We start from the raw sequence: 13698 nt of genomic DNA, 5'->3' as shown, positions 1-13698 counted from the left end.
CCAGGTGGAAATCTCCTGAGTTGAGTTTGCCCTTTTCACATTAGGCTAATCCAGCAGCTCCACTCTCAGGGTGTTTGTCAGCTCAGCTTTTTCAGATCAAATGTTGCATGAATAAATATAACTGTTAATGAGAAAAGTGACACTTCTATTTCTGCCGTTTGGGCCTGTTGAAGCACTGTCAATGGTTTTGGTATTTTTCTTTAAAAGTTCATTATTTTGCATGACTAAATTCCTAACAAAAACAGTCTATATTTCCACGTGAGTTATAGCTATTAATTTGTCTGACAAGTCGTTTAGAGGTTTATCATTACAATTTTATATGTTACAAAGCATGGTCAGATTAAAAAATAATTACCTTTTATTACATGAATATTATTCAGGTAACTCTTGAACACTGATTGCCTCACACTGGTAGAATTTGATGTCCCTTTGCTACAGATACTGCTGAGCTTCCTGATTCGACCACTTGGTGTCAGTGTTTGCTAGCTGTCCTTTCAGATCTGAGTGGTTCAGTTCAACTTTTGGAACATTCACACTGTTATATTCAGCTTTATAAAAAATATAAAAATATATTATAAATCAAATTTTTTTTTTCATTTTGAATTCATTAATTTGAGATAGAACTGATTATATCCTTTAGTCTCGGGACCAATAGAAAGCTAAGAGGAAATGAAATTATGAAATTAAAGCATGTATCTCACCAAAGACTTACAGAATGTATGGTTTAACCTTTAAAGCATTTGGTCTTGAAAGTGAAAATATAGTCATATATATCATAATAGATATGTCAATTCTGGTTGAAAATGTATCAAAACATTCCTCTTATAAAGGCTGTCTTATTGAAGTTATTCTGCTTCACTCAGGATGCCAAAAACAAAATACACCTCATACATACACCTCAGAAGTCACTTTTCCTGTTCGTGGCGGCTAAAAGATTCTCTTTCGGAGGTTTTTTTCAGCACATCATTAACCATAAAGTGTATGCTCAGTTGCCTTAGCATAATAGCCTTTGTGAATGTGAACCGTTTGGCCTCGGACCGCTTCGCTAGGTCCAACTTTCTTTACTCAGACATAAAGCAAAGTCATGTGGTCCACCTCGCCTCGGTTATACAGGGACACAAACTGCTCAAGACCACATCCTCTCTAGCAAGGCGTTGGCATACAGCTGCATTATTAATAATCAAATAACAGAAAGTACAGAAGGCATTGTGCATGATTATAACTAGTCACACTGAAAACCAATTATCTACTTTTACCCATTGAATCATTTCACTAGACTAAAGTAGCCATTAAGTGTGGTATCACTCAGTAGGCCCTCGTTACAGCTGCATTTAATCACGGCCTGTCTCCTCTGTCCAGATAACCAGGTCCTGCAGTTTGGGAAGCTGGTAAGCACCTCCAACACCTATGAAACCGTTGCCCCTGGAAAGCCCAGGAAGCCTGTAACCGTGACAACAGACCAGCCTTTGCTCTGGAGCATGGGCATACGTAAGGATGGGGAATGACACAGAAGAAATCCTTCTCAGGCAGTATTTGACTAGTCAGAACCTACTTTGCTACCGCTGAGTTATGGCAAAGTAACTCATCTTGTGTTTTGTGCAGAATGAAGTAAAAAGCACTAACTTGTGGCACCTCACTGAAGTGTATGAAAAGAGCAGATACTATTTAAAAAAAAAAAAAAAAAAAAAAATAGTAAACAGTTAATTTGGTCGGTTTGGAATTTTCTTTTATTCCAACAGAGCTGACCATGTCTTGATCATTATATCAGGACACTCATACTGTATATAAATTTATGTATATGCACCATATACACAACCAAAATCTAAGCCTTATCACACACCACCATCTGGTTCCTTTCAAAAGAAAAAGAAAGATTGATATCCGGGAACTTTTAAGGACTTGCTTCACTATCCCTAAAAGTACACCTTCCTTTAAATGTGTGCAGGTGTCTGCTTTGTATCACAGCATTCACTATGTGCCTTTGACATCAGTGCTCCGGTTGCTCTGTCCACTTGTCGCTACCATAACAATACTATGAAAAATACTGTACAACCAGCTTCAAATTATTTGTGCCTTTTGAGGACTATTTCTAAGTCAGATAACGTAAAACCAAACTGTTGTATGCATGCTGTAGTGATAGCAGGGCTATCGGAATAGATGGGATCAGTCTGTGGGTTTTCATCGGTTTTATTTACATATTGACTATAAATGTTGCACAGAATGTAAAAATGACATCCCTTCAGTCCCCAATCACACCAGCTCAATAACGCTTTACACCACCATCTCCTGTCCCCGGGTATTGAAGTTTGTGTTTTTCCTTGACCAGGATTTAACCACCACTAGATAGAAATACAAAAAAGCAGTGTTAGTAATTGGAGAAAGAAAACTGTAACATGGATATTTTATTTAACGTATTCAGTTTTATGGCAAAGCAAACCAATTACTTGCTGCTTTTAAGAAAGCCACAATACAATGATTGTGTGTATCAGTAGCACTTCCATTTAACATTGTACCACAATTCTTTTTTTTCAAAAACAGACAATCCAATTTCTGAACTTTAGGATACTGTGTATTCTGACTATTAAGAGAACAGCCTAAATCTATTTGAATGTTTAATCCTTCTGTGCACACAAATAAAAGCATTGATGCTACCAGTTTGACTTTTGTCCCCCCTTATCTTTTGTGTATTGTTAAAAATTAACTTTAGAAGGCATAACTAATGATAAATAACTGCATTGTTGCAATGAGGAGATTTTAAAAAACAACAACACACAGACCTAATGCTCATGTTAATTAAAGGAATACGCCACTGTTTGTTGAAACAGGGCTTATCACGGTCTACCCTGGCTGTAGATAGGTGGGCCAGCGCATTTGTTGTCTCAGTGAAAGTAATTAGGTTGTTTTTTTGTCGGCTCACTTTTACTCAACATGCTAACCGGCAACATAGGATTCCATTCACTACGCTAAGCTAACTAGCGGCGGCGCCGCCGGTGTTGCACCGGACTAAAACAATGCGTTGGCCCACCTATCTACAGCTAGGGGAGAGCGTGATAAGCCCTTTTTCAACAAACAGTGGCGTATCCCTTTAACTACTTGTTATTCATAGAAAATTGGTCTTCATTAAATTACTGTGCTTTCTGATAATGTATGCTAGTAACTGGTCAATAAGAAATGTGTTAGACAAAGCAGTTGATCATGAAAAGGGAGTAGGTAGTGTCTGAAACTGAGAAGTAATCACTGATATCACTGAGACACTAAGATAAAATGTTTCAATCTCTAATCAAGACAAGTCCCTTTCTATTGGGGCACCTCTTCACAGTTCCTCTTAGATAATGGCATTAAAAATACCTGAAGCATTGTCTTAACCAATAACTTTAAACATATAACATTACTAAAATAATCAACATAACCAATTTGATACAATGCAATTTAAATGTAAGTAAGTTATGTGTTGCTGCTACTTACACAATGATGTTGTTGATGGGGATGTGAATGAGTTTGACAAAGAAACCAATGAAGCCCATGATGGCAAACCCAATCGCTGTGGCCATGGCAATCTTCTGGAATTCTGAAGGAGAGCAATAATAAGTGTTACAATTCATCAAAAATCAAATGACCTTACATAAAAAAAACATACTGCTCTTCGAGTCCCCAATCTGGTAGCCTAGACTTGAAATTGGGTAGCTGGATTGAAATGAAGGTTGGACGCTGTGCCAGAGACAACAACAGGCTGGGCCAAATGAAACAAGTATGAACGTTAAAGTACCTTTTCTGTCGGGCTTTGTGCATCTCTTTACGAGCCGTATGGAGTCTTTGACGAACTGCCGGCTGGGCTCAACAAACTGCATTACCTGATCCATGGTGTTCAAGCTACAGTCAGGATATGAGCAAAATCAGCGTTAAAGTTTGACTGATTTGAGTGCTGACGTTGACTTCAGAAGCCCGAGCCTTAGCTACATGACTCCAACATATGTTATATTGTTAACATACTGTAGATGTTCTCTTTTTTTCCAACAAATATTAACAAGTATGTTGAAAGATATGTGTCCTTATCATTGAAAAGGATTTTATTAAGTTAGTTAACGTATCTAAGCTAGCTAGCTAACGTTATCATAAGAAAAGCTATCACGTCGACGTAATGTTAGGTTAGCTGGAAATCCAATAAATAAACAAATACAAGTAAACAAATCTCATACAAGTTGGTGGGTTATCTTCATGTAAAACATAACATAAATTGTAATAGAATAGTAATTAGCTTACCTGTTTGTGAGGTCGTGTTGGACGAGAAGACAGTCAGTAGAGTGAGGGCCACGTAGCTTTTGGGCAGCTTGTTAGTAGAGAGAGCTGACGTAGACTTTGCACGCGCATGCGTATAATCTTCATTCTCTTTTTTTTATCTGAGCTTGAATTGTCCACACTGCCACCTACAGGCGAGGAGGGTCATACTCGCTTTAAAATATATATATTGTTCCAACTCTTCTTAGTGAGACTGAAATAGAAAAGCACTCGAGCCTGACTTATTTTTTAAGACTGATTACAGACTGAAATACTTGAATATTCATGTTTACCTCCTTTTTTCTTTGCCCACATATCGTATAGATAGACAGCAGGGAAAATATCTATCAATAGAAAATAATGTATTAAAATGAAATAATTAAATTAAATAATAATAATCATCTTTATTTATAGAGCACTTTTCAAAATCCAAATTACAAAGTTCTTCAGAAAAATAAACCAGACCAGTCATAAAAAATAGACACAACAAATAATATAATTCAAAATAGCTCAATACAGAATACAAGAAAAACCTTAGCATACTCTGCAAATATAATATATATATATATATATATATATATATATATATATATATATATATATATATATCTAGAATACACAATATACAAATAGACTAGAATACACTATGAATATACAAGACTACTACTTCTAAAATATAAAAACAATTCTTCTATTGAACGTAAACAGCTACCCACACCATTACATTTACTGTGCAGTTGTCTGTGTATTCTTTATAATTTAATACACATAATAATTTCATTACATGATACCATGTTCGCTCTTTTTGTTCTTACACATGAAAACATGTGAATGTACAGTACAGGCCAAAAGTTTGGACACACCTTCTCATTCAATGCGTTTCCTTTTTATTTTCATGACTATTTACATTGTAGATTCTCACTGAAGGCATCAAAACTATGAATGAACACAAATGGAATGTACTTAACAAAAAAGTGTGAAATAACTGAAAACATGTCTTATATTTTAGATTCTTCAAAGTAGCCTCCCTTTGCTTTTTTATTAATAAGGGAAAAAATTCCACTAATTAACCCTGACAAGGCACACCTGTGACGTGAAAACCATTTCAGGTGACTAGCTCATGAAGCTCATTGAGAGAACACCAAGGGTTTGCAGCGCTATCAAAAAAAGCAAAGGGTGGCTACTTTGAAGAATCTAAAATATAAGACATGTTTTCAGTTATTTCCCACTTTTTTGTTAAGTACATAATTCCATATGTGTTCATTCATAGTTTTGATGCCTTCAGTAAGAATCTACAATGTAAATAGTCATAAAAATAAAGGAAACGCATTGAATGTGTGTCTATATATATATATATATATATATATATATATATATATATATATATATATATATATAGACACACATCTAAATTTGAATTCACACATTGCTCTCAGGGAACTTGGTCCTAGACTGCTCATAGCCACTCCTCTTGCTCATGCCACATTCCTTTAGTCTTAAATTCTCCATCATGTGATTTAGATTAAGATACTGTTTCTAAAAGGAATTGCGACATTTTTTCTGGGTCTTTGTGCCACAATTTACTGAAGTCCCACGCTTACAGTAATACTAAGAGCAGTCCACTGCATTATATACACTTTTCCATCCATTATTGGGACCTCAATCAATTAGCAAAATAGTGAATACTAAAACTAAACTAAACAATACTTTGCTATAGGCAGCAGGATTCCGACATTACTTTTTACATATCGACTGTAAGTAGTCACATCGACATTCAGTCATCTGTTTGGGTGGTATGGCTAAGACTTTAAGACCCTCAATTCTCTCATTATGAATACACCAAACTAATCTCTTTTAGCTCTCAAAGGCTAAATTGATCCCAGTGTCACATTACTGCAATTGAACAGGTCAACCTAACAGCTTGGAAAATGTTACTTTTAACTAAACACACTCAGAAGAACTCATGTACACAGTAACTTTTACATAAAAGTCACAAACAAGCAGAAATTTGCAGTGTCTGCCAGTGTAACTTTTTTTTGAGGTTTGAGGAAGTCATCTGAAATGGCAGATGGCACGATATGAGGCTATTCAATTACATATTTCAGTGAAAAAATAAATAATTTTAATTATACTCATTTAATGGCGCAAGTTTTACTTATTAAAAAATGTAGCCTATATATATTATAATACTTTAAGTGCTAAAAAAGTAAGTGCTTTAACTATCAACCACAATACTGTATGTGTGCACTGCTGTAGAGTATTTCATTCAAATGTTACTTTGAAAAACGGCTTTTGGAGGCAGTTTAGAGCCAAATTGTTCTCATCAGTGCCGAAAACTACAGCCAAACTGGAACTCAAAGTTTGTAAGGGGCATGTAAGCAGGTCATTTTCATTAAAAGCAAGACCGTGCTGGCTAACGTCTTTACAAGCTATCCAATATAAAAGATACAAAACTGACTAAACAAAGAATGTCCACATCGGCTAGTAAAAGTACAGTAAAAGACATGCAATCTTGTTTGATAAATACAATTTGACTAAAACGTCGGATTCATTTTGATATTTTACAAAATAAACAGACTCTTTGTAATGTACTTTGAGTCATAAACTACATCTGTTTCACAGTTGCAGTAACATTAATGCCTTTATAGAAGTGTGTAAAAGTGCTGTTTAAAAGATGATATATAACATACAATATCTTTCACTGCACAGTTAATTTGCCACTGTTGACTGCCAGGAGATGCCAAGCATGTTGCAGCTGATTTCCCATAGTTTTTGGGCCAAGTCATCGTCAGAAGCTGCCCTCGAACACCTTGCAGGAGCGCAGTCACTGTCAGGGACAGAGAATGACCATTACACAGTGTGCTGCATTTCTGTAAATGTGTGTATAAAAATAAAATCCATCAGCTATAAAGTCAGCAGGTAGTAATACAGTGCAGCATGAAGTCTGCACTCTTATAACAAATTGTAGGTTGGCTGAAATACTGTGTGTACCTGAAGTACCCTCCACTCTGGCTGTCCAGGCCTGACTCCACAGCACAGTAGATGGTGGTCTGTGCTCCCTCCAGTGTTGTCTTGGTGAAAATCCTGAAGATCTTCACTGCCAACTGGATACACTGGTGCTGGTGCCTCCACAGGTCAGACTGCACCACCCCCGGGTGCAGAGAGAACACGCTCACCCCTGTACCTGCAACACGTATACAGGCACCTACGCAGTCACCCACACGTACTGTGTATTTATGTCAACAAACAAGCATGTCCACATTATTAACATTTGCATACTCTGCTCCGATTTTGCATACAATTTACACATATTTCTCTGCAAAATATACTTCTTTTTCAAACAGTAGCTGTATCACGGACTGATTAAAGTGAAAAAAACAGAATAGCCACATTAGCCATAGTACTTTTTTTTTGTTCTTTCTCTTTAATGTTGTCTTCTGTTTGTTTTTGAGTTAAAATCCTAATGGACATGACCCGTAAGAAAAATAAAGACCAAAGGATTGAGTCAACAAAATGGCTAATTTCCAACTAAAGTCTGTTTTATATGTAATTGCTGGACTTCCTCAGAATGAGACAATTAAATTAGAACAAACACTTGCGCAAGCTATCCAGTGTGAAAGTAATGGTAAGCCTGAACTTGTTTACAAGTCAGTCAGTCTGTTCTAATGTAAAACTGAATACAGTGCTGCCTTTTCTGATTCACCTTTCTTAGCAACAACTGCAAATTATTTTGTGTGCTTATGGCATGCACCGTCTCACCTCACCTTGTAACCGCTTGGCAAGTAAGCGTGCGAAGAGGACGTTAGCCAACTTGCTCTGCCCATAGGCCTTCATTGTATCGTAACTCCTTTCACTGTTGATGTCATCCAGTCGAAGGCCGGTCCAGGTGTGGGCCACTGATGCCACAACGACAATACGGGCAGGAGCTGAACGCTTGATGAGGTCCAGCAGCAGGTAAGTCAACAGGAAGTGACCTGAGGAAAGTCATGAGACACACACACTTTCAGGCTATTGTCTCACACTACTCAAACAAACATCACTACACCACACTGTGATGGCCAAACGCATATTCTTGTCATTATCCACTCAAATTTGAAGGTGTCATACTGCCAGCCAAAAACACACATTTGGAAAAGCAAATCATAAAACAGCCTACATAACTTACTTTGTCATTAAAAAGAGCTGAGAAAGAGAAAGTTGGAGGTGCTGAAGAGGTACCCCTCTGTGAGACATCACCACTGACAAGATGCCATCTAGATTCCTTATACTCTTAGTATGTTTCTTATGTAGAAAAAAAAGTACTGTCTCTGGTCTTCTGGCATGTGTTGTGTTTTTGTAGTGCTGAACGGAGAGCTCATGTAAAGTGCCCTATACACACATCTTTTAAATTGTTGCAATATTCTTTATCAATAATAAAAAATCACTGGAGTGATTTTTAATTTTTACAGTACTGCTATGTCTTTGTCACCTTCTGTTTCTTCCTCTGTGGTGGTCTTTGTCTCTCTCTGAATGCATGTAATTTAGTATGTGATGTTCTTGTGATTCCATGGATTTCTGTTCAGGGTCCACTTACACAATGCCACTGCCCTAAGCAATAACATGTGAACTCTGTAAAGGACAGTATTTTTGCTTTCCTTACTATTGTTCTCTATTTCCTGTTTTACTCTTTCTAACCAGAGTTTGTCATTCTTTAAAGTGTGCATGTAAAGCTTGTTTGTGAATGTATAGGTATATATTTAAATATGTGTTGCATGTGTGTGACTGTGTGTCTGTGCATGTGTTAGCGTAGGTGTGTGGGTGACCATGTTCGAGCACAGCCTGTTCTCTCTGTCAGCCTGTGATAAAAATACCAGCGAGGAAAAGATCATTTGGAAGGAAGCCTTTCTTCAATATTGAGAAAATACTGATAGCCATGTTTGTTGTACATGTAGCTTGATAACACCACCATATATGGATTCAAATAGTGTTACCTTCCTTAGTAGGAAAATGCCTTCTGTCACTATGTAATGATATTATTAAATCACTCAAAGACAAGACTTCCAACTGTTGATGTTACAACAATTACCAAGACTGAGTGGTCTCTCTTTCATTTATCTTGCAGATAAACATCACAGCCAACATAATCACTTCACTGCATGTTATGCCTGATTGACACATTCTTAAAAATTGTACGTTAACATGACATTTAAAATCCAGGTAGAGACCACAACTTCCAGTATGACTTACCCAAATGATTAACACCTAGCTGCATTTCAAATCCGTCAGCAGTGTTGGAGTAGGGACACATCATGACGCCTGCATTGTTTATCAGGATATTCACTTGTTTCTCCTCTGAAAAGAACATCCCACACAAACACAGAAAGAGAAGGAAGAGTTAGTAATAATTTCCCAGATGTTAGATAAATGGCCTAAATACAGTTGTTGTTGTTGTTGTTGTTGTTTGGTAAGTGGACTGCATTTATATAGTGCCTTTAGAGTTTGCCTCTCATTAACCCACACACACACACATCAATGGTGGCAGAGCTGCTGTGCAAAGCAATGGTCCAACAATCAGGAGACATTTTAAGTGTCTTGCTCACAGAGAAGTGGACTTGAGGAGCCAGGGGATCGAACCAAAAACCGTTCCATCGATGAAGAGTGTAATGGTTACTTTCCTACCTTTGTTGATGAGTTCCGCAAACACTCGGATGGACTTGGTGTCAGAGAGATCTAGTTTCCTGATGACCACATTCTCATTTCCCGTGTCTTCCACAATGTCCGCCCGGGCTTCCTCTGCCCTCTCCAGGTCTCTGCACGCCATGACGATGCGAGCGCCTGAAAAACAAGGGCCGAAGGTCACAACTTATGATAATAACGCCATGTTCTCCCCATTCCACACTAATTTTTTCCTACCAAAGTCTGGAGAAACACAGCTCAAGTGAAACTTTAAATTGCTACTAGGTATTATACTGTGTTATACTAATGGCTAAATATAAACTTGACAGTGATATATTAAGGCAAATATTCTACACACAAGAGGTTTGAAACCTTTAAAGTTCCCAAACTACTAAAGCTTTGCTCATTTTCAGGCACACAAAGCTACTATTGTCAATCAAGGATGAAGTACGTACATCTCTCAGTGCACTTTTGACCACCCTTTAATGTTCTCTAACCTCTTACTCAGCACCTGATTTAGCCAGCTGCTCCACTCACACACAAGACCCTCTCAACTGTGTCATTCTCATTCGCCTCTGATGCAAATTACGATGCATTCTCCTTAATGAGCCCAGAACACACACACACACACTCTTTAACCCACGGAGAAACACACAAACATGCATGCATGCCCACACTAAGTAACAAACAGAGAGACAATTCCCCCACCACTACAAACACACACACACACACACACACACACACACACACACACACACACACACACACACACACACACACACACACACACACACACACACACACACACAAATAGCTGCTGTGCCCACCAATTAAGGAAGAAGAGAGCCATTAATCAGTTGGAGTGTAGCGTCTGTATCCCATCACAGTGTCTTTGTTCCCCCCCCCCGCTGTTCCCATGTGGGAAAACCCAATTGTTCCCACATTTCTCAGGCCAAGTTCACTCAATTAAATAAAAAGTAAACAAACAATGACAATGGAAGGTTATACTGAGTCAAGTTAAAGATCATCCAGCAGATGATTACACAGTCTTATGCATGCATACATGATGTCCGTATGCAAATAAGGACAAAATGTACATAATGACTTAAGTCAAACCTGATCATATTCTGTATATTCTGATTCAATAATATGCAAATTTCACATGGTAAATGAATGTTATAACTAAACACATAAATGATTCAAAAGATTGAGATACAGTTTGGTTGTGATACAGTGCCCCAAGAAAGAACCTTCGGTTATGAATCCTCCCAAATCTAATCATGTTGCCATCATGTCATTACATAATCCCATTTACTGAAAGGTAATTAATTTACTTTTGACAGGGAACTTTCCAGAAGCAAGGACCACAATATTATTATTTCCCTCACGTAGTAATGATTCTTTTCGTCCTGTCTTTCTTTTGTCACTTTGGATTTCTCACATTGTTCTGTATTTATATTCATTTTATCTGTTACTGTAAAATTCACTACTGGATGGAAATAAGAGTCCTGGTTGCCCTTTTATTTACAAAAATAAAACACACACATGCACAGTGCTTGTTTTAAAAAAAAAAGAGGAGGAAGATACCATGCTGAGCCTTTCAAGTGCAAACAAATGAAAAAAATGAAACACGTATGCAGAACCACTTTTCATATTATTTTGCATTTGTGTGTGTGTGTGTGTGTGTGTGTGTGTGTGTGTGTGTGTGTGTACTGCTGGGTGTACCCTCAAATCTCTCTTTGTTGCCTGTCTGGCTAAGGGGGGCAGTGGGCAGATTCTCACAATGCTCCCTCTGTCCTCTTAATGCATCGCCTGTCTTCCATCACTGCCATTTGTCTTTCACTTGGATTGGTGAAGTGTTAAGCAAGATGCTCATTTTGGTAATGTCTTTTCCGTCTGCCCTTTATTTTGGTCTTGGAATATGTAAGAGGTTAAGTTATGCTGAGGCTATAAAATCACTTGATACAGCCTGATAGTCCCACCAAAACATAATACAGCATAGCCACATCGAATAAGCAAACAAGTAGGATTAAACCTGAGTCTGTGGAGGTCTGAGGACAAAGATCACGCTTTATAGCTTTAAACCACCCAAAGCATTAGGGGTGCTTAAATCCGGGGAATGTGTTAGTCAAAGTTTGAAAGTCAAGTACAAATGACAAAAAGAAGAAAAATGCAAAGAGGCAGGTTAACACATTAATGCAAGTGAGCCAGAAATAGACTGAGCCCTAGAATGTTTTATATACATACATACATATATATATATATATATAATATTCTATGACTGAGACAGATGGAGAGAGACAGACAGCTGGACAGACCAGCCTGAACATCACCTCTTCTTGCCAGGTCCCTGGCCGTTTCTTTTCCAATTCCAGTGTTGGCTCCTGTGATGATGACTGTTTTCCCATCTAACCTCTCCACAGATGACCAATGGTTACAGCAAACACTCCTGAACAACATACAACAATCACAGAAAATACAAACAATAAATGAAAATAGTTCCATTCATAATAACTAATAAATATGTACGTGTCCAATCCCCGTCTACTTTGTCTATTCAGAAACGTGATCCTTAGTGGAATTTTCCACAAAAGTGTAGACATTTGGAAATACGTTAACAGGAAAATCAAGCATGCTAAACATGATTCATAAATTGACGATTAAACTGACTCTTTTACTAAAATGTGGACTTTTTCTTACATTTAAGCACATATGTTTATGTTCTGTATCCTGTACAAATAACAGGTGGTCTGTGTCTATATTCAGTGATTATGATAAGGCTATTATATGAGAATACCTGGCTTTTTTTCCTGTATGAATGAAAGAAAATATTCAGTCACAAAGACACAGATTCACAGGAGCAAAAAACAATAAACAATTACCAAGCAAAGAAATACGTTCAAAATCGACGCTAATTACACATTTTACACAGGTCTAATCTGCCCAATTCGCTGTCACGGTGAAACGTAATCTCCTTAAAATTACTAACATTCCTATTACGCCACCAACCTAACCTTTTCCGTTTTATTACGGTTGTGTATTTTTCCTACCTGCAGAACATTCTTCCTCAAGACCAACAGATTGCCACCTCAGGACCAGTGAGCCACTTCAGCAAGAAATGAATTTACCTCCTTCAGTCCTTCCAACAGCTCGTCAAATCATCGAGTGATTGTCATCCTCTGCCCATCCCGCCCCGTTTGTCATGACAAACCCACGGCTGGGCCAATCAGGAGCGAGCTGACGCATAATTGATTCGCAAGTTGCAGACTGTTTAACAGCCGGCCCCTGCTGCCGGAGAGACTCAAGTTACTGGCTGACTTGACCCAAGAGAAGAAGGAAATCTATTCTGTCAAAAGAATAGAGTTCGACGAGACCAAATTACCTACTAGAAGAGGAGGTCTACTAGCCTAGCATCAGTAGTCATTTATTATGCATTCACCTGCTGCATGCTTTTATCATGATAAGTTCCTGAATGTCCGAAAGGTCCCATTAAGGCCCTTACAAAGACTTTTTTAAGTAGCCTACTTTGTACTATACTGTACTATGACTTTGTAATGACATTTTCTGTGTCATACTATACTATAACTTTGCATGAATATTTATATGGTATACTATACAACTTTTTTGTATCACATACTATATTTTTATGGCTTTTTTATGACTTTCTTGCACTTGTTTAGTATTACTTTGTATGAGTACATGACATACTACACTATAAGTTTTTATGAATTATGAAATATTATAACGTACTATAATGTCACTATTTTT

General features: G+C 37.5%; 3 protein-coding genes across 4 annotated transcripts in view; 1 reads left to right on the top strand and 2 right to left on the bottom strand.

The window, feature by feature from the left end:
* Positions 1 to 2660, top strand: part of tpk1 (thiamin pyrophosphokinase 1) — an 84165-nt gene extending 81505 nt beyond the window's left edge. For both annotated transcript variants that reach the window (XM_028569587.1, XM_028569586.1), the window contains exon 9: positions 1360 to 2660. In XM_028569587.1, the coding sequence (XP_028425388.1) occupies positions 1360 to 1505 (146 nt within the window). In that variant the 3' untranslated portion in view covers positions 1506 to 2660. The remainder of the gene's footprint in view (positions 1 to 1359) is intronic.
* sec61g (SEC61 translocon subunit gamma) lies at positions 2170 to 4371 on the bottom strand. The gene is made up of 4 exons (XM_028569588.1): positions 4261 to 4371; positions 3767 to 3870; positions 3466 to 3568; positions 2170 to 2339 (listed from the first exon to the last, which is right to left on the bottom strand). Exons 2-4 carry the CDS (start codon positions 3858 to 3860, stop codon positions 2330 to 2332), a joined length of 207 nt encoding a protein of 68 aa, XP_028425389.1. The 5' UTR covers positions 3861 to 3870; positions 4261 to 4371; the 3' UTR covers positions 2170 to 2329.
* Positions 4372 to 5688: 1317 nt separating this feature from the next.
* Positions 5689 to 13077, bottom strand: zgc:112332 (retinol dehydrogenase 12). The gene is made up of 7 exons (XM_028569419.1): positions 12981 to 13077; positions 12264 to 12379; positions 9934 to 10089; positions 9502 to 9606; positions 8040 to 8249; positions 7267 to 7459; positions 5689 to 7102 (listed from the first exon to the last, which is right to left on the bottom strand). The coding sequence occupies exons 1-7, from the start codon at positions 12989 to 12991 to the stop codon at positions 6985 to 6987; spliced, it is 909 nt and encodes a 302-aa protein (XP_028425220.1). The 5' UTR covers positions 12992 to 13077; the 3' UTR covers positions 5689 to 6984.
* Between the last annotated feature and the right edge of the window lie 621 nt (positions 13078 to 13698).

The sequence above is a fragment of the Perca flavescens genome, chromosome 22 (assembly GCF_004354835.1).
Source record: "Perca flavescens isolate YP-PL-M2 chromosome 22, PFLA_1.0, whole genome shotgun sequence".
Taxonomy (NCBI): domain Eukaryota; kingdom Metazoa; phylum Chordata; class Actinopteri; order Perciformes; family Percidae; genus Perca; species Perca flavescens.
Note: the sequence above shows the minus strand (reverse complement) of the source record. Positions and strands in the feature narration are given on the sequence as shown.